Raw genomic sequence first — 19610 nt, 5'->3', positions numbered from 1 at the left:
TATATATTTGAAAAAAACTGTATTAACAAAAAAAACTGTACCGGAAAGGAAAAAGTCCCCCCCTCCCCAAATCTCACTATTCCACTCAATTCCCTGTTTTGGAATAGAATTCAAAGTAGCAGTGAAATCTTGCTTTTTCAAAAGAAGCCATCTCTCTCCGGACAAAAGCTTTCCATTGGAAATCGTATTCATAAATACAAGCAAGCGATCAGCATGAAACAAAGATGTTGAAATGTGAGAACAAACACATTGAAAAGACCGCCAAGACACTGCATACTTTGGCTGAACCTCGCCCATAGATAGAGAGTGGAAGGAGAAGAAATTCTGGAAGGCTGTCATTACCTTGACCGTGTGTACCCACTGCTGATACGACCTCGGGCTCCCTGGGAGAGGCAAAAGTAAGATGTCAGGGATATTTGACCAGAAATAAATCCACAGACCAAAATCTATCAAGAGCGAGTACTGCCAGGAATTTAGCAAGCAACTTGTACTTTTCTGCAACGCGGTGGAAGCAGCAAGGAAACACCATGAGAAAGAATAAACTGTTCTAATTCTTCGAACAGTCATCACCATGTTTAAGCAGACACTTTTTCTTCGCTCACAGACGAAGCCAAGACGTTAAAATATGCTGTCGTCTTTCGTTTTTTAATAGTGTCTTCAGAGGGGGAAAAATACAATCTCTCTTTCGAAAGCCAAGATGTCCGCATCTTTTAAAAACCGATTATTCAATGTTTCGTGTCTCTTTTACCTTTTTTTTTTTTTTTTTTTTGCCCCTTTAACACAATCAGGTTCGTTTTAAGATAATATTTCAAGTGGATAAGATAAAAAAAAAAACAGCAACTAGAAGCAAATTGAGATATGCAGAGGACCTTGAGGACAAAAAAGATTCTCTATGGATGTTCGATATTAATTTTCATGGACAACAAATTTGATTTCAATGCAATTCAACTGCGGCTCCCGTTGGAAAAGTCTCTGGTTGAGAACCCAAGTGTGAGAGATTCGTGCCAGGAATGGTCATCACAGTCACTGGAAAGCTCAGAGGCAGACAAATCCAGTGCTAATAACACCAGTGACCGCATATCCGGCTCCAAAGATGGCCATTTAGTCGGTAAAAGCATATCCGAAGCCCCACAGCTCCCCGGAAGGCATGCCCTATAGCAACTGACTGAGTCAGGTTTCATCGGCCTTCCTGGTTGTTTAATTTTTTTCAAATATATTTTTTATTGATTTCAGAGAGGAAGAGGGAGAGTGAAAAACATCCATGATGAGAGAGAATCATGGATGGGCTGCCTCCTGCACGCTCCCTACTGGGGATGGAGCCCACAACCCGGGCCTGTGCCCTGACCGGGAATTGAACCGTGACCTCCTGGTTCATAGGTCGCCGCTCAATCCACTGAGCCACACTGGCCAGGCTGCCTTCCTGGTTGTTTAAATGCTTAAGAAAGCAACGTTCCAACGGCTACCCAGCGAGTATCTGGTACACAGAATCGCTAAAACAGCCCATCTTTTTAAAATTGAGACATAATTGACACAAATAACATTATATCTATAGCTCACATTCAGCCCTTTCCAATTTTGTTCTCAAATTTTGTTTTTTACCTCCATGACATTATTGGAGTTGTGCTTTTCAACTCTAAAATTGGGCCCAGCCGGTGTGGCTCAGTGGGTTGAGCGTCGACCTATGAACCAGGGGGTCACCGTTCAATTCCCTGGTTGGGGCACCTGCCCGGGTTGCCGGCTCGGTCCCCTGTGTGGGGCGTGCAGGAGGCAGCCGATCCATGATTCTCTCTCATCACTGATGTTTCTCTCTCTCTCTCTCTGCCTCTCCCTTCCTCTCTGAAATCAATAAAAATATATTTTTTTTAAAAAAAGAATCTGGAATGATGTGGCGCAGGGCAAACTAGAAGTCCCTAAGAAAACTGCCTAAGATGATAAGAAAACATGCTGTATAATTTAGGTAGAAACCTGTGTGTTTAAAAAAAAAAAAAATGTCTAAAGGATGTTTGTCTCTTTAAATTTCGTGCTTTTAAGAACCAAGGCTCCTATTAGCACAAAATTGAAGAGACAAGCACATTATTCTTTGAAAATGTTCTTTTTTTAAAGGCTGTTTTTCTCCTTAAAAAATGCATCTGAATGCCAAAAATGAAAAAAAAAAAAAGGAGGGGGAAAAAAAAAAACACCCCAAGACCTTCTGTTCGAGTAACAGGATTATGGGAAGAATCAGCATTTTTTGAGAAAATTCTTCACATTGTTCTTGTTCATCAAAACAGCGATTTTTCTCACACTCAGGGACAGACTCCCCCCTGGTCTGCGCCAAGCCCGTCTCTCCTAACGCATTTGTTTAAATTCCAGTCATTTGTAGCGTCTTATCCCCAAACATGTACATCGGTCTACATTGCTCGGTGCGGCCAGAAACATGACACTAAAACGGATGATGAGTTACTGCCCCTTCGAATTCCTCCGCTCCCTTCGCCAGTAGGAAGGGAAACAGGACAGCCCGGCCGGTGTGGCTCAGTGGTGAGCGTCGACCTAGGAACCGGGAGGTCAGGGTTCGATTCCCGGTCAAGGGCGCAGGCCCGGGTTGCGGGCCGATCCCCTGTGTGGGGGGCGAGCAGGAGGCAGCCGGTCCATGATTCTCTCTCATCACTGATGTTTCTCTCTCTCTCTCCCTTTCCCTTCCTCTCTGACATCAATTAAAAAAAAAAAATAGATCAAAAAAAGAAGAATCCAAAACCTTCTGCATTTTTCAAGAACAACGAAGTGGTTGGCACGGAGTCGTACTGAAAATGCAGTCCCCAAGTCAGGTGCCCGCTGGGGACCGCTATCCCCCCACCCTTTTTTCAAACAATAAGACCGACAGTGACATCGGTAGGGACCGCCCCTCGGAAAAGCCCCCAAAGCCACCTGGCCCCGCTCCATCACCTCGGAATGGGGACCGACTCACAATCCATCCACATGAAAGGCTCACGCCCTATTACTGTCACCCATGTCACCTTCCCTCCCAGGGGTGCCGCCAGCCCCACGGGTCACAGAGATAATGAGACAGCAGTTATGTAAATACCCAATCGATGCCTCCAGCAATTTGTCCAGGAGCTGACAATGCTTTGCTTGTCTGAGGTGAAAAGTATAAAAAAAAAAAAAAAAAGTCTTATTTTAACACAAAAGTCCCATTGAAGCTAAATTCCTCCCAGTGAGCTGAGGGGAGCCGGGAGGTGGGGGGGACTCGGGGTTCGGCAACTGCAGAGTCAAGTCCATTAAGTTTTTCCCCCAAAAATAAGCGCTTCCAGGAAAATTCTGTGCTTCCTTCGGGCCAAGGCCCACCGCGCTGGGCTCCCTTGTACGTCTTTAACGAACGGACAGTTGAAGGCGATGGCTTTTCTGTTTCCATGCTGCATAAACAGATCTCATTTAAGAGTAAAATTCAACATGGGGGCATTTTTAGAAGAGTGCTATTTGTCTTTTCACGTCTTCTTTAAAAATATATTTGCATCGATTTCAGAGAGGAAGGGAGAGGGACAGAGAGCGAGAGACATCCATGGTGAGCCCTGGCCGGTGTGGCTCAGTGCATAGAGCGTCAGCCTGCGGACGGAAGGGTCCCGGGTTCAAGTCCGGTCAAGAGCACGTCCCTAGGTGGCAGGCTCCATCCCTGGCCCTGGTCAGGATGGATGTGCGCGGGAGGCAACCCATCGATGGTGACATCTCTCACATCGACGTTTCTCTCTCTGTCTCTCTCCCCTTCCCTTCCACTCTCTCTGAAAAAAAAAAAAAAATCCACGGGAAAAGATCCTTGGGTGAGGATGAACAACAACAAAAGAAGGTCAAAGCCTCTACAAAACTGACTCACTGAGCATCCAGAAGCCACAGGGCGTTCCACCCTCTCTTTTCAGAGGGCACGGCCTTGTGCCCTGTCTGTGGCCTGCCCCCTGGGCAGCAGCATCCCTCGTACGTCCGAGCAGACAGCGCTGGCCGGGAGGACGGGCGGGGAGAGGCCAGCGCCTGCCTCTCTGTGTGTTTATGTCCAGAAATAGCGGGCGGTGACCCAAACCATCACCCCTTGGGGAGCCCCTCCACCCCAAGGCCGCGAGTCACGGGAACAGGCAAAGGAAGTGGATGGATGGGGCGGCCCCTCTGACACGAGAAGATGCCTCTGACACGTCACCCGTTTAGGGGGAAACAGCGGGGCTTCAAGCCGCTGCTGCCAGACACAGGGGAGAGGATCCCCTGGAAGACGGATCCTTGCCCGGGATGTCGTCTTTACCTCCAGAAAAGCCCCCGGAGGTGATCTCCTCCTCGAAGGCGTCGGAGAAGCCCTTTCCTGCGTTCAGTTTCGCCAGCCGCCCGTCGATGAACTGAAATGGAAGAGAGTCGGATGGGTTCATCGTCACGGCTCTCCTCAGAGTAAAGGCTCACGTATATCAACGACATGAGCAGCAGACACTCACAGAAACATCAATTACGCACACGCACACACACACATATATATGCACACACACACAGACACAGGACGAGAAAATGCTCCCAGAATTGCAATAGCCAGGACTCAGGAACAGCAGCTCATTATTTAAATATAAATGCAAAGACGAACTTCACGAATGGGAATCGGAAACTGCAGGAGGGCCTGGCGGGCGTGGCTCAGTGGTTGAGCGTCGACCTATGAACCAGATCACAGTTCCACTCCCGGCCGGGGCACATGCTCAGGGTGCAGGCTCCATCCCCAGTGGGGGGCGTGCAGGAGGCAGCCGGTCCATGATTCTCTCTCATCATTGATGTTTTTATCTCTCTCTCTCCCCCTCTCTGAAATCAATCAATCATTCAATGTATATACATATGGAAAGTGCGGGAAGAACGATCCAGGCTCTGGGCAGCGCTCAGTGCACAGGAGTCTGCATGGAGGCCTGCTGGCCCCTTCCGGCCTCCGTGGCCACAGTATCCGCTCAGGGCGTAGCTGCAAACCTTACATGAACTTAACCTGATGGATGCGCTTCATTGCACAGTCACTGACACAGGCAGCATCCAAGGAGTGTCAGACCCCTGTACCATGGAGATCAAGTTCCTCCAGCAAAATTCAGCACCCTCATCTAACCCGTCCTGTCCCGAAGTATAACACAGCAGAGGTGATTCGAACCTCTTACCAACAAGTAAGCACACCTCTCTTTTTTAAAAATATACTTGTATCGATTTCAGAGAGGAAGGGAGAGAGACACATAGAAACATCCATGGTGAGAGAGACTCATCGATCGGCTGCCTCCCGCACGCCCCACACTGGGGATGGAGCCCGCAACCCGGGCCTGTGCCCTGACCGGGAATCAAACCCTGACCTCCTGGTTCCTAGGTCGACGCTCACCATCATGGCCAGGCTGTCATGTGTAGAATTATTCATTCCATCCTCCCTTAGGTCAGAGGCAGTCACTTCTAACGCGGGGATCCCTGCTCCACAGAATAAACAGCTAATTCGTAAGAAAAGCGGTTGAAAGTGATTGCAACATTCGGCCTGCACCCATTCCCTGCCCAGCATTATCCATCAAGCCAGAGGGATCAAATGTGACGGGCAAAGCATCCTTTTGAAAAAAAAAGAAAAAAAAAAAGCAAGGTGAGGCAGAGAGATAAATTTAAAGCCATCCGAAGTGACGATCGGGCCCAGGGAAGGCATCCTTTTAAAGGCCTCCACTCGCCCGAAGAGATTAAGACGGCGGGACTTTCTAAAAGGTTTCCATTTCTGTGTTTACTGGAAATAATCCCCCCCTTTTACTTGGAGTGGGACGGCTCAGGTCTGGAGAGAGATAAATCCCCGACCATGCCCTGATGGTGCGTTTCTGGGGGTGAGTGAGTGAGTGCTGGGGGTGACGGCCCTGCCGTGCGACCCAAGGGCCATCCATCACCCGCCTAAATGCCTCGTGTTATCGCCGACCGGGCCGCCAAGCCCGCCAAGCCCGCCAGGGACAGCCGGACACGGCTCAGCCGCAGGCTTCATGAGGATGGGTCTGGGGGCGCGCACCCCCACGTCGTATGAGCGCCCACACAAACACAGGCACCCCCGGGGGGAGCTGGGCCGTGGGACTCACGGCGGGAATGCTGAAGGGCAAGAGTTCTCCCAACTCCCTTTTTCTATTTTTGCCTCAACAACAGCTTCTTTTCCCGTCCAAGTGGAGTTGGTTCCCGGCCACACCTCCCCCCCAATAACTCCCTCGCATTTCACAGTGAGAAAAAGAAGAAAAAAAAGAAAAAGATAAGGGCAGGTTTGGCTACCGTGGCACAGACACAAACTGTGAACGAGAAAACAGCCTGTGTTGGAAAGCGATGGTTTTATAAGGGCCTTCACCTTGGGTAACGGTTAGGAAACACACATCCCTCGCTCCGTGGTCGGCAAACCGTGGCTCGAGAGCCACAGGCGGCTCTTTGGCCCCTTGAGTGTGGCTCTTCCTAAGCCTTAGGAGGACCCTAATTCAGTGAATAACAATGTACCTACCTATAGAGTTTAAGTCTAAAAAATTTGGCTCTCAGAAGAAATTTCAATCCTTGTCCTGTGGCTGTTTGGCTCTGTTGGCTAATGAGGTTGCCGACCACTGGCCTAGGTCATTGGAAGACGTGAGTTTTGAAAGAGTGACTTGGTATTGAGAGGAATGACAAGAAACACTGCGAATAACAACGAAAGTGCCAGAGACAGCGCAGAAAACGAGACGGCAGCAGGTTTTTAAAGGAAGGCAGGAGTGCGCTAAGATGATGGCGTTTACGTCAATCTTCCTATTCGGCTTTTTAGTCCAGAGCATCAGCCCCAGCACTGAACGGTCGCACGCTGGTTTGATCCCCGGTCAAGGGCACGTACCCGGGTTGCGGGCGCATGTGGGAGGCAACCAATCGATGTGTCTCTCTCACTCTCTCTCCCTTCCTCCCTCCCTCTCTCTCTAAAAATCAACAGAGAAAAAATATCTTCGGGTGAGAATTAAAACTAGTAATAATAAACGCTCAGAAAGATGGTTCGGGGCAGAGCGGGTCAGTGGAGCACCTCTTTGCCGGCTGGGGAACAGGAAGTCGGGGTGCTATTTTGTGTGCTAACCTAAAGCACAGAAGCCAACTCCCAGAAGCGACACACTAGACACAACCGCACACCCAAACGCGTTTTCAGTTCGGAGGAAAAATGACCGTGTTGCAAAAAATGATCTATGAGCAGCCCCTCTTGGACACGAAGATAACGAAGCTAATAAAATCCAAGCCTCGCCCTGGCCAGTTTGGCTCAGTGGATAGAGCGTCGGCCTGCGGACTCAAGGGTCCCAGGTTCGATACCGGTCAAGGGCATGTAACTTGGTTGCGGGCACATCCCCAGTAGGGAGAGTGCAGGAGGCAGCTGATCAATGTTTCTCTCTCATCAATGTTTCTAACTATCCCTCTCCCTTCCTCACTGTAAAAAAATCAATAAAATATATTTTTTTAAAAAATCCAAGCCTCGAGGGCTGGAGAAAAAGACATTGTAAGTGAACCAGAGATCATTGACAATTTAAAAAAAACATTCTAAAAACCAAACTACTTTTAAAATATATTCATTTCTTAGGGGTCTCTACATTTCCCTTTCTTCGGGGCTAAAAAAGAACCAGGTAGTCTGATTTAAATATTTCACCTTATAAATGCTCCGTAAACCTTGACAGCTTAGTGAAAACTAGCTCAAGTGTTATAATAAATTAAGTCATCAGCTACTTATGGGCACCTGCTAATGGCGAGACGCTCAGCCAGTCGCTGTATATGTACACACACGGCCTGTTGTAACAAGTGGGAACACGCCGGGCCAGTCTCGAGCTTAAATCCAGAGAACGGAGTACGTGAAGGAGTAGAAATATATTGTTATTTTTATTTCCTCGCCAAGATTCAGTGGTCACGTGACAGTTAACCTCTCACATGCTAAATTAGCCTGCCAGGCATAATGACCCGAAAAGCATATGAAGAGTATAAGAAGCCCTTTCAGTGCTACTTATTATTAGACCTAATAATTTAAAAGCAGCATCGATGGGACAATAGCGCCCCCCAGGAATATCAACAGACAGACATGAAATAATTTTCTCCAGCACGAAGTCTGTTGAACTTCACGACCATCGGCCCGAAGGATCCATGAATTCAATCATTCAATAAACACGTAATTGCATGTCTGCTACACACCGGGCACTTTTCTAAGCGCCTGAAATACTGAAAATGAATAAAACAGACCCAAATCCAAGTCTTGGTGATGCTACAACAGCTGGTGGGGGTGGGATGGAGGGGGAGAGAGAAGTAGCAAGAAATAATGCGATCCATTAAATAGTACGTGAGAAGGTGCTGAGTGTTGGGAAATAAACTCAAGATTGTGTGAGGGAGGCTGGGACTGTGGGGCAGGCACTTTCCATTTCAAATAGTGAGGCTGGGCCCTGGCCGGTGTGGCTCAGTAGATAGAGCATCGGCCTGCGGACTGAAGGGTCCCGAGTTCGATTCAGATCAAGGGCACAGGCCCGGGTTGCAGGCTCGATCCCCAGTGTGGGGCGTGCGGGAGGCCGCCGATCCATGATTCTCGCTCATCACGGATGCTTCTATCTCTCTCTCTCTCCCCTCTCCCTTCCTCTCTGAAATCAATAAAAATAAATAAAACATAAAAAAATGCGAAAATGCATCCTCGTGCTGCTATTCTGGCGGCTGCAGGGTCTCCATCGCCCGCCTGGGTCACATTACACGTTCACTCCTTTTTCAGGTCGTGAAATATGTGTCGGGTGCCGTTGCCGCCTCGCCTCGCCTCCGTTCACGCGGCAGATGTGTTCTCACACCCCGAACGGCGCGATCTCCAGCTCCACTAATGCATGTGCTGATCTCGGCTATAAATTACCTGCCGTACATAACGAACTATGTGTTTCTTTAAAAAAAAAAAAAGATGAATAGGAAGGTGTGGAGATTTATCAGAATTTATTGTTATGTTAAAAGCTTTCTAAAATCTCCCCAAATCTCCAGCGAACATAAAAGGGGCACGTTTGGCTTCTGACCCGTCTCTCTGATCCAGGATCTTATTCAAGTCGGCGAAAGTGGGTCAGAGCACAAAACATAAAGGCTCTGGATCTCAGAGAATTCCCACTCTGCACAGCACGACCTCATGCGACGACTCCAGGTTTAACATGACGGACACCAAGCCCGGCCGGTGTGGCTCAGTGGCTGAGCGTCAACCTATGAACCAGGAGGTCGGGGTTCGATTCCCGGTCGGGGCACAGGCCCGGGTTGGGGGCTCGATCCCCAGTGTAGGGCGTGCAGGAGGCAGCCGATCCATGATTCCCTCTCATCATGGATGCTTCTCTCTCTCTCTCCCCCTCTCCCTTCCTCTTTGAAATCAATAAAAATATATTTAAAAAGTAAAAAAGGGCAAGAAGCCAACACAGGTGCGAGGCTGCTGAGGGACCCCAGGTAAGAGGTCTGGAAAGAAAGGCTCGAGCCTTCAGGAGGCGGCGGCTAAAGAAAGATGGAGCTGTCAGGGCCGGGGCTTAGGAAGCGGTTTCTGGGACGCCTTCCAAGTCCATTATCTGACGAGGAGCCGATCCAAATGGAGCCGCTATCACCCGCCAACGTTCTGTTTATTTCACGGTATCGGGGAATGTTCGCGCCGGAAGGTATCTCGGACGCGGTGGCGCTGCAGGCTGACTCATGTTACAGGGGCCCCAGGAGGTTAAGGCGTGGACAGTCAAGAAAAACACAGCCCGTGACTGGCGAATCTAGAAACGTTCAAAACCAGGGGTTTTTTTTCCTTTTTTTTTAAAAAAAAATATATATATATATTTCTATGGAATATATTTATATTCAGAAGGTTCCTCCATTTGCATGTGCTCATTCGAGTCTTTTGCACAATTAGATTGGATATGATTCTTAACTGACACATAGAAGTTTGTTTTTTTATATTCTAGATTCTAAAGTCTTGGGTGGTTCATATGTATTGCAAATATGGTGTCATATATATATATATATATATATATATACACACACATATATATATATGTATATTATTGATTTTTTACAGAGAGGAAGGGAGAGGGATAGAGAGTTAGAAACATGGATGAGAGGGAAACATCGACCAGCTGCCTCCTGCACACTTCCCACTGGGGATGTGCCCGCAACCCAGGTACATGCCCTTGACCGGAATCGAACCTGGGACCTTTCAGTCCGCAGGCCGACGCTCTATCCACTGAGCCAAACCGGTTTCAGCAGATAGTCAGAGTTCTGATGGTGGAGTTCTAACTGATCAAGCATGTCAAACTCGCGGACCTCGGGCAGAATACGGCCCACAATGAAGATTTTTGCGGCCCAGCCCAGATAACGGTACGCAAGAAACGTTTTAATAAAAATTTCCTAACTTAATTTTTACAACATCCTGTTATACATCATTATGAATAACGAACTACAACATTTGTTAATGACTGATGACTATCATCGTGTTGCATTCATTTCCCTATGCGCCTTACGCACAGGCGCACCATTTCTCTCCACGAATACCAGCGGCGAATATTTTAGCAGCTGATGGCCACGTCATTCGTCTCGGACTGACTTGTTTGGTGTGCGCAACAGGAAATAGTTCGCTTTCGGAGAACGAGAAAAATAGGTTTATTTGCGTGACGCTTATTCATTTGTGTAGTTATTCAGTGTCCGGTAAGTTAATGTTCAAGAACAAATATTCATTTTTACTAGAATGTTCTATTACTTTATGTTAGCGATGGCTCATTTATTTCAGCCCTTTGTATTCAGCACGTCTCTATTGAAACAAACCTACGTTATTATGAACATGGAAGCTTTTGTGTGTTTTTTGCTGCCCACGTACACTTACACCTTGCTGATTTGGCCTGTGTTAGCCTTTGCGTTTGACATGCTTGAGTGAGATCTTCTCCCCGCCCACTCCACCCTTGACCCCCCCAGAATTCGACCTTCGCAACTCACTTAGGACACAGACAGGCGGCACGGTCTCACCTTGACAGATAAAGGCACAGAAGGGCACTAATACTCCACGCGAGGGGGCCCACCCTCACCTGCTTGAACAGCTGCAGGTTCACGGCCGTCTCCAGGAACTGCTTCATCGGGCTGGAGCGGTGCCTCACAAAGCTCTCCTCACAGAAGGTGACGGGCTCCCCCTGGAGGGAGAGAGGAGGTCGGGGCGTCCGTAGACGGGAAACCAGACAACCAGGGGGTCCGGGCTGCCTGTCGCTACGTGAGCCAACTCAGCTCAAGGCTGAATCCTCCACAGATGAGCGTTCATTCCAATAAAGCCAGCAGCCTGGGAGAGCCGCCGTCGGAAAAGTTTAGGGGCAACACAGCCTACTGGGGACTCGCTACGGCCTCACTGCCAAACAATGGAGCCCCACCCCAGCCCGCACTACCGTTCCCCATGCCTGTGATCCCTGCGTCCCCGTGTCATCTTTGTCCTCCTACCCTACAGAGGCAGCTGGCTAGGGGGGACTGCAGAGCAGATTTTTGTGGATGACCTGCTGGTATGGAGGTCAGGGTTCGAATCCCGGTCAGGGCACAGGCCCAGGTTGCGGGCTTGATCCCCAGTGTGGGGCGTGCGGGAGGCAGCCGATCCGTGATTCTCTCTCATCGTGGATGTTTCTATCTCTCGCTCCCTCTCCCTTCCTCTCTGAAATCATTTGAAAAATGTATTTTTTTTTTTAAAGAAAAGCAAATGCAAATTGAAATCGCGACGCAAGGCAGGCTCACGGGTTTGTATCTCAGCGCGTCTCGGTAGCATCCGAACAGAGCGGCCTGCGCCCTGAGGAAGGCCCGGGCCACCCCGTCCCCCGTGGCCGTGGACTGCTTCTTCAGCTTCGTCTTCAGGGCCGAGACCTGCGGGATGGAGAGGAGCCGTTACATCAGCGGTTCTCAGCCTTCTGGCCCTTTCAATACAGTTCCTCACGCTGTGACCCAACCATACAATTATTTTCGTGGCGACGTCATCACTGTCATGTTGCCACTGTGATGAATCGTCATGGAAATATCTGAGATGCAGGAGGGTCTTAGGCGAACCCTGTGAAAGGGTCGTTCGACCGCCAAAGGGGTCGCGACCCGCAGGTTGAGAACCGCTGCGTTACATGAACACCTCGGGAACTGGTCCGGGGAGGCATGGGCCCCACTGGCAGGCAGGCCGACTCCAGACCCTGCGGGTCCCCCCCCCCGACCTCCCCCCGGCTCGACCTCCTCCCCACAGCTTCTCCCCTGAACGGCGGGGAGCGTCTGCTGGCCCGTTAACTGAAGGGAAAGCTGGGACCCAGAGTCACGTGCTGATGCAAATGGCTCCACACTCTCCCTTCTCCTCTCTCCCGAGGGCTCTTGACATCAACGACCTTTAATTGTTTTACAGGAAACTGCTCGGGAGCCATTTCTATGCCCATTTTTTTAGCCATCACAACAGGTGTCTACCCTCCATTTCTGCCCTAACAGGCTCCTGGTTCCAGGTCCTCCGGGGTCCCTTCCCATTGAATCTTATTTTTGGAAGCCTCGCCTGCATATGGGATTTGCGGATCCCTTGCTGAATAGTTCTGAGCATCTATAATAATCAAAGCGCCATATGCTAATTAGACCAGACATCCTTCCGGGCGTCCTTCCTTCCAGACAAATTCTGCCACGGCAGAATTTCGTGCACCGGGCCTCTAGTTATGACATAAGAAAGGGGAATGAAGGTAAAGTTATTGAGAACCTATGGTGAGTAAAGAACTGTGTTGTGCAAATGGTATACCCGGTCTCGTTTAAATATGTTTTTATTGATGTCAGAGAGGAAGGGAGAAGGAGAGAGAGAGAGAGAACATCAACGATGAGAGAGCATCACGGATCAGCTGCCTCCTGCACACGCCCCACACTGGGGATCGAGCCCTGACCTGGAATCGAACTGTGACCTCCTGGTTCCTAGGTCGATGCTCAACCACTGAGCCACAGCGGCCGGGCAAGAAGGAATATTTTTATTTCCTGACGCAAGCGGTCCTGACTCCTCTTGTCGATGATGGTTGTCACGGAAGGGTCAACCTAATTAACAACTCAACTTTGAATAATGCTAATGAGAGAGGAACACAGCGTCTGAGGAAAGACCAGCTCTACAGGTGACAAACCTTCACAGGAGTGACATTTTCCAGGGAAAAGTCACAGTGACTCTGATCTGATCAAAGGGAGGGACCCCCACTGGGTCCAATTATGCCCACAGTCTGGAGAAAATGATTGAGTCGGGATATTCATCATCTAGGCGGCAAGGCCTGTGTCGTGCGGGCTGCCTCCCAATAGCTGATCTTCCCCATTTCTACCCAAGCCCCCTAGATGCAGATGGAAGTTTATTTTTTTTTTAAGGAATCTGCCTTTTATTTCACATGTGAATTTGAACAGGGTGGGGATGGGATGTGATTAACATTTTATTTTACTTGTTTAAAATATACTTGTATTGATTACGGAGGGAAAGGAAGAGGGAGAGAGAGAGAAACATCCATGATGAGAGAGAATCATGGATCGGCTGCCTCCTGCACGCCCCACACTGGGGATCCAGCCCCCAACCCAGGCATGTGCCCTGATCAGGGAATCGAACCCTGACCTCCAGGTTCATAGATTGATGCCCAACCACTGAGCCACGCCAGCCAGGCATCACTGCTTAATTTGTGCTGATTTCGTCTGGGCTTCCCCTAGAAATTTCAGGGGCCTCCATGGACTGTGAGACACAATGAGGACGTCAGCAGAACTGAACCGTGGCAAACCTGGGACGAATGGAATATTCTCTGGGGCCCTTTTTTTTTTCTTGATGACAACGTAACCTATTAAACCTTCATGTTGGATTAGAGGAAAGAGCCAAAGACTGTTCACCAAGTCTGTTGACTATCTTCAGCTGTGAGACTGCCGTTTGTTTATCTACTTATTGTTTTTTTTTAAAAAAAAAAGCTCATTTAAAACACTCTTTGAAAAAGCCCATTTTTTCCCCAAACTTATTCCCAAATTAATTAACTCGCTCGAATGCAACTATCTAAACAATTTATTTAAAGTCAGCGTTGTTGTTTCTAGCTCTTTAGTCTTTTCATGGTTTTTGGTGCCTGAGAACAACTCATGTCTTTCTTTTTTTAAATATTTTTTTTATTACTTTCAGAGAGGAAGGAAGAGGGAGAGAGAGATAGAAACATCCATGATGAGAGAGAATCACTGACCGGCTGCCTCCTATACGCCCCCTATTGGGGACCAGGCTGGAAACCTGGACAGGTGCCCTTGAGCGGGAATCAAACCGGTTCAGAGGTCAATGCACTGAGCCACACCGGGAGGGTGCCTTTTTTTTTTTGTATCACAATAAAAACATCAACTTGGTCCTTCAGGGGCAGCTGAGAGCCTGGAGGGGAGATGCCCGGGATTTTACACGACTCATTGTATGTCAAGGCCTCCTCAGTGTTTCCGACAGGCACTTCACACACAGGTACCGTCCTGTACGGAACAGAACGCACCGGGGTTCCCAGCGAACTGCACGAGGACTCTGACACTTACCTATTTTCTCCACACCCTCCTTATATGACACGGAAAATCATTTCCCAATAGGGTTACAGGCCAGGTGAGAATGAGTGGTTCAGACAGTGCAGAAAATCCGAATTCACATCCAGTAGGCCATCAGGACGTTTCCGTAACAAGATTGGAAGGGAGAGAAGCTTGGATGTGGAATCTTAGAAGAGTTAGCTCATGGCTCCGGGAGTCACGGTTACGGGAGAGGGACCGCGGTCTCGGGTGTGGGGCATGAATCCGAGGGTCAAAACCCCTGTCACCTAAATCTCTAAAAACACCATTAACGGCACCGTCTCTGCGCCTTCATCTTCAAAACAGGAGACCTGAGACAGGTCACCTGTCTCAGACTATATTATTATTATTATTATTATTGTTATTATTATTTATGATTTACTGAGTTAAAATGAAAGACAGGGAAGCAATATAGGTCCAAATGGACATTCCGACGCACGTAACTGTCAGATGCCCACTCTAACCTGCTTTCAGGTAGAAGAGCGAGCTGACCGTGGTTTTATCCTAACAGTCCCCTGGAGACGGATTTCCTGAATCTCGTCATGATTCTAATTCGCTTCATTTCCCAGCAAGCGGGTCGCCCTATTTATTTCTGAAATAATAACCACGGTTCAGGTACTTGTCCAAGTGTCAATGACAGTAAAAATTAAAACGCGCAGTAATAGCTTAGAAATACAGTATTTTAAGTGGGTGCATAATTGACACAAAATGAGTGTTGATATTTGGAATTGGGGGGGGGGGGTGTCTCCATAGTGCATTTTCTTAAACGAAAGTGACCTCATTTGAGATTTCACATGTTCTGTTTAATCAGACTGGTTCTTCAGAACATAACACAATAACGCGAACTTCAACTGGTATTGTTTCTAGCCCTAACATGGCCTTTTTTAAAAATCTCCAAACACTCAAACAACATCTGTTTGGAAGTCTCCATATTTGGCACAGCCAATAAAAAAATAAAACCACACACAAAAATTAAAAAAAAACTAAAATCACAATGTCCTCACAGGCCAACACGGCGACGGCCGCTCTGAATGGACCCCCAGCTTTTAAAAGCGACCCCGCGTAATCATCCATATCGTTAAAATCACTCCCAATCCAACCTGCGCTCCGTTTCCTTTGAGCGCCCCGAACCTGTAGTGAAATGATGAAATCTAAAAACAAGTGTTCGTGTCAGAAGACAGAACGGGAGTTTCTCCCCCCACCCCCCACCCCCCCACCCCCACCCCCACCCCCTTAAGGGGCACAAAGGGTCGCCGGACGCCTGGCCCTGATTTATTTCTCCAATTTTGAATTTCTTGAGTAACGGAACTGCTACTGGCAGGGTCGTATTTCTCACAGTCCATAAATCTCCGATATTATGTGTGAATATTGGAATGAAGCCATTAGGAAGATTACAGCGTGCGACGCAGCAGAGGGTCCCCGGGAAGAGAGACGGGTAATTCAGGACAACTGTGACCACTGACCCGGGGCCAGCGCGGCCACTGGGCAGGCGGGCACCTAATCGGGAGCACATGGGCCCGGGGGCCTTCCGGACTCGGAGCGCAATTTAAGGGCCCGCTGCACGGGTTTAAAAGGCCCCCGTTGAACCATCAGTTAATTTATTAAGCAACCAAACAAGGCCAGTAGTCCTGTGTTCCAGGCTTCGGGACTAGTTTACGAGCTCCCATCGCACACGGAAGTCAGGATGATTCTTGACATCACTGAAAACACAGACAGTGACAGGACATAGGACTGGATACGTGATCCTGTCATCCTGAAAGCGGACGATACAGCTACATGGGCGAGAGATGGTTAAGCAGTCCTCGGAAATGTTTTTAAGACAATGGGTAGGGCCTCAAACACCGCAGGCTCTCGGTCATAGCCCTGGCGCTACCTGGGAGCTATTTCAATTTCTTCTTTCTTCATATTTGTAAGTCCCTGGCCCTTAGCTTCACACACACGCACACACACACATTTCTGTCTACACCACCTCGCAACGGCCTTCTTAGCAATATTTTCACTGTTTCACTTATGCCTCGTTAACTGCGGCTATAAGATGGTCCCTCGTGTCCTTGTACATTGTGTGAATATTGGTTAACCCCTCGTATTTAACTCAGTGTTTTCACATCAAGCTAATTCTACTAGGGAAGTACTACTTCTTTACTTAAAAAAGAATCGCCCATCAAAACAATGACCGTTAAAGATTCTTTTCCTCAAAGAAAGAACGAGGCGTCGTTAAAGTGACTAAAAATTTTATTGTGACACACACACAAAAAAAAACAACACATTGATTTCTTATTTTTCTTCCTCTTCCTCCTTTTTTTAAAAAAAATAAACAATCCTTTCTCCTTAGACTATTAAGAGCAGGGAATACATGCACCTAAGGAAAACATTCTTAAAAGTTGGGGCTTTGTTATCGTAATTATTTCTCTATCTGGCGAAGGATACTTTGATGGATTTCCAAATGAATAACTCTAATCATTTCTAGCAGCTTCTGCAAAATTTTTATAATGAGGCAATCTAGTTATAATGAGCTCAAAACATAATAAAATTCTGCACTGAGCGGGGGTGTGTGGATTTGTTCGTACGTAGCCTTAATGGCAAGATAAAGAGGTTCAATTTCATTTGCTTCAAGGTCAGCAAGCATTCGAGGTTATTTATTTATACCCATAAATAACCTGATGTGGGCTTAAAATATCCTATTTTCCTATCACTAGCCATAAACACAATCAGGTTTAGCTTCACTGTATTTTTTCTGAGTACGAAATTTTTTAAATTCCATCTTTCAAACTCCCTAATCATGATTTCAAAATACTTGCCATATGACGGGGAAAAAAAATATATATTCTGGAGGTTTTGTTTATTCTCCAATTTTAATACCTCTGAAAAGAATGAATTTAAAAAAAAAAGGGGGGGGGGAGGGAGCGCAGTATTTTTTTTTTTTTAACCTAGGACTGTGTTATAAAGATATTTTTCAACCACCATTCAGAAACAATCCCAGCCTGCATTTTTTTGGCCCTGTCATCAGAAATACCAAGGCCATAAAATGTACTTTTAGAGGCTATTTAACATGGAATACAGAATCTACCCTGTTAGAAGCTGTAGACACACACGTGTGCGTGTACACACACACACACACACACACACACACACACACACACACGCCCTTTGCGAGATCAAAGACCCGGAGAGAGCCGGCACTTAATTCATCAGCCTTCCCCGAACCAGAGACAGTTTTCGTCATTTCAAAAGGCTCAGATGTCTTTCATGACAAGCCGGGCCTGCAGTTTAATTTACAAAACAGAATCCCAAGCCGGCCAGCCTCGCACGGCGTGCGTTTCCCTCCCCACCGCCCCCAGCAGGCCCGGGAAGATGAAACACGCAAACCGAAATAATTTAGGGAAAACAAATAAATGTTTCAGGAACGTCGAGGGGGATCAAAGGCAGCGTTTGCTGACCCCGCCGGGCCCCGCATTTCTGATGAGATTGACCGGGGCCATCGGATCATTAATTAAAAGGAGCGGCGCTGGCAGGTGGCGGGGACGCGCCGCCGGTAATTGGCTCCCTTCTCTTTCCTTCAAAAACTCTCTCTCTCTCGCTCTTTGGCAAGACATGCCACCAGGCAGACAGAAATGCCTACTTTGTAAGATAATGATGAAGATGAGAGGGAGAGGCGCCCGTTTCAGGAAACGCTGCCTAATGAAGGCGCCCGGCTTTTTAATTACGGTCCCACGTCCCCCCAGCTGCCAAGGAGGGAGGCACAGGACACGCAGACCCGCACGGGTGCCTCGCACACGCGCGCGGCCCCTCTCTCTCCCCCAGTTTATGAAAGTGGGGGGACTCGCTCTCGGGAAGTCGGGGCGCAGGAGAAGCCGTGGGTGTACGGATCCAGGGGCGCCCCCAAGGGCCCTCCCGGACTCACCACGTCACTGGGGAGGTTGTCCAAGTCGTGAAACGGGGACTCCAAAGTGTTCGTGTCCACGTTTAACATCACCACGTCCTCCAGCGATCTGTTCCTCACTCTCTGTCGGAAACACACCGTGATCAATGAGACGGCTCAGGGCCTCGGCCCTCCAAAACCCGCCGAGCTTGGAAATGTAGGGAGAAGTGTCTGAAGGCATGAGTCTGGGGTCGGCACACTCATTAGTCACCAGAGCCAAATATCAACAGGACAACGACTGAAATGTCTTTCGAGAGCCAATTTTTTTGAACTTAAACTATATAGGGAGGTCCGTTGTTATTAACTTCATTAGGGTCCTCCTAAGGCTTAGGAAGAGCCACACCCAAGGGGCCAAAGAGCCGCATGTGGCTCGAGAGCTGCGGTTTGCCGACCACGGGTCTGGGGGGAAGAATTAAGGGAAAAGTCCTGCATCATAAAAAGAATGCAAACAACTTTGCGTTATGAGGAAAAATAGTTCCTATCCGACCATTCGAAAAGGGTGGGTTGAAAACGCTTAACTAGCACGTTTGCTCTCTCAACATACTGATGCGGTTTGGAGATAATGACTATGATTATCTGCCACAGATATCTCCCGACGAAGACTTACAAAGTGGGCATGCTTATGTTGAACTGTGAAAAGTTATCTTCTTTCAATTTGATCAGCTGAATTGTGATCTTTGATACAGGAACGTGGGTCAGGTCCTAGGCCAGTGATGGCGCACCTATGACACGCGTGTCAGAGGTGACACGCGAACTCACTTTTGTGGTTGATTTTTCTGTGTTAAATGGCATTTAAATATATAAAATAAATATCAAAAATGTAAGTCATTGTTTTACTATGGTTGCAAATATCAAAAAATTTCTATATGTGACACGGCACCAGAGTTAAGTTAGGGTTTTTCAAAATGCTGGCACGCCGAGCTCAAAAGGTTCGCCATCACTGTCCTAAACCTATTTTTTTTTTAGTATAAATCATAATGTAGGTCTAAGATAAGCCAACCAAAGTTCATAGCAGTCAATGTTTTCTCTATATTTCCATTTCGATTTGGTGTAAGTTTATGATGACAACAAAGTCAAATAAAAGAAAAAGACAGAGAGGGAAGTAATATGGAAGTCATTCTTAGTATTTATCACATGAATTTCAACATAAAAGATCAGATTTCATAGCCTATCAGATTAACTAGTTGAC

The 19610-nt window shown here is 47.8% G+C and overlaps 1 protein-coding gene across 1 annotated transcript in view; it reads right to left on the bottom strand.

Moving 5' to 3' along the window:
• The window catches only part of DENND1B (DENN domain containing 1B), a gene marked incomplete at its 5' end in the record, with an annotated part of 77461 nt that overhangs the window by 12345 nt on the left and 45506 nt on the right, over positions 1-19610 (bottom strand). Inside the window, 5 exons of the mRNA XM_081114509.1 lie at positions 343-383; positions 4259-4349; positions 11013-11114; positions 11698-11823; positions 18404-18505. Coding sequence (XP_080970635.1) covers positions 343-383; positions 4259-4349; positions 11013-11114; positions 11698-11823; positions 18404-18505 — 462 coding nt within the window. The remainder of the gene's footprint in view (positions 1-342; positions 384-4258; positions 4350-11012; positions 11115-11697; positions 11824-18403; positions 18506-19610) is intronic.

This window comes from Myotis nattereri, assembly GCF_964212035.1.
Source record: "Myotis nattereri genome assembly, chromosome: 20".
In the NCBI taxonomy this organism is placed as follows: domain Eukaryota; kingdom Metazoa; phylum Chordata; class Mammalia; order Chiroptera; family Vespertilionidae; genus Myotis; species Myotis nattereri.
The sequence above is the reverse complement of the archived record's forward strand: the minus strand, read 5'-3'. Positions and strand labels throughout refer to the sequence as shown.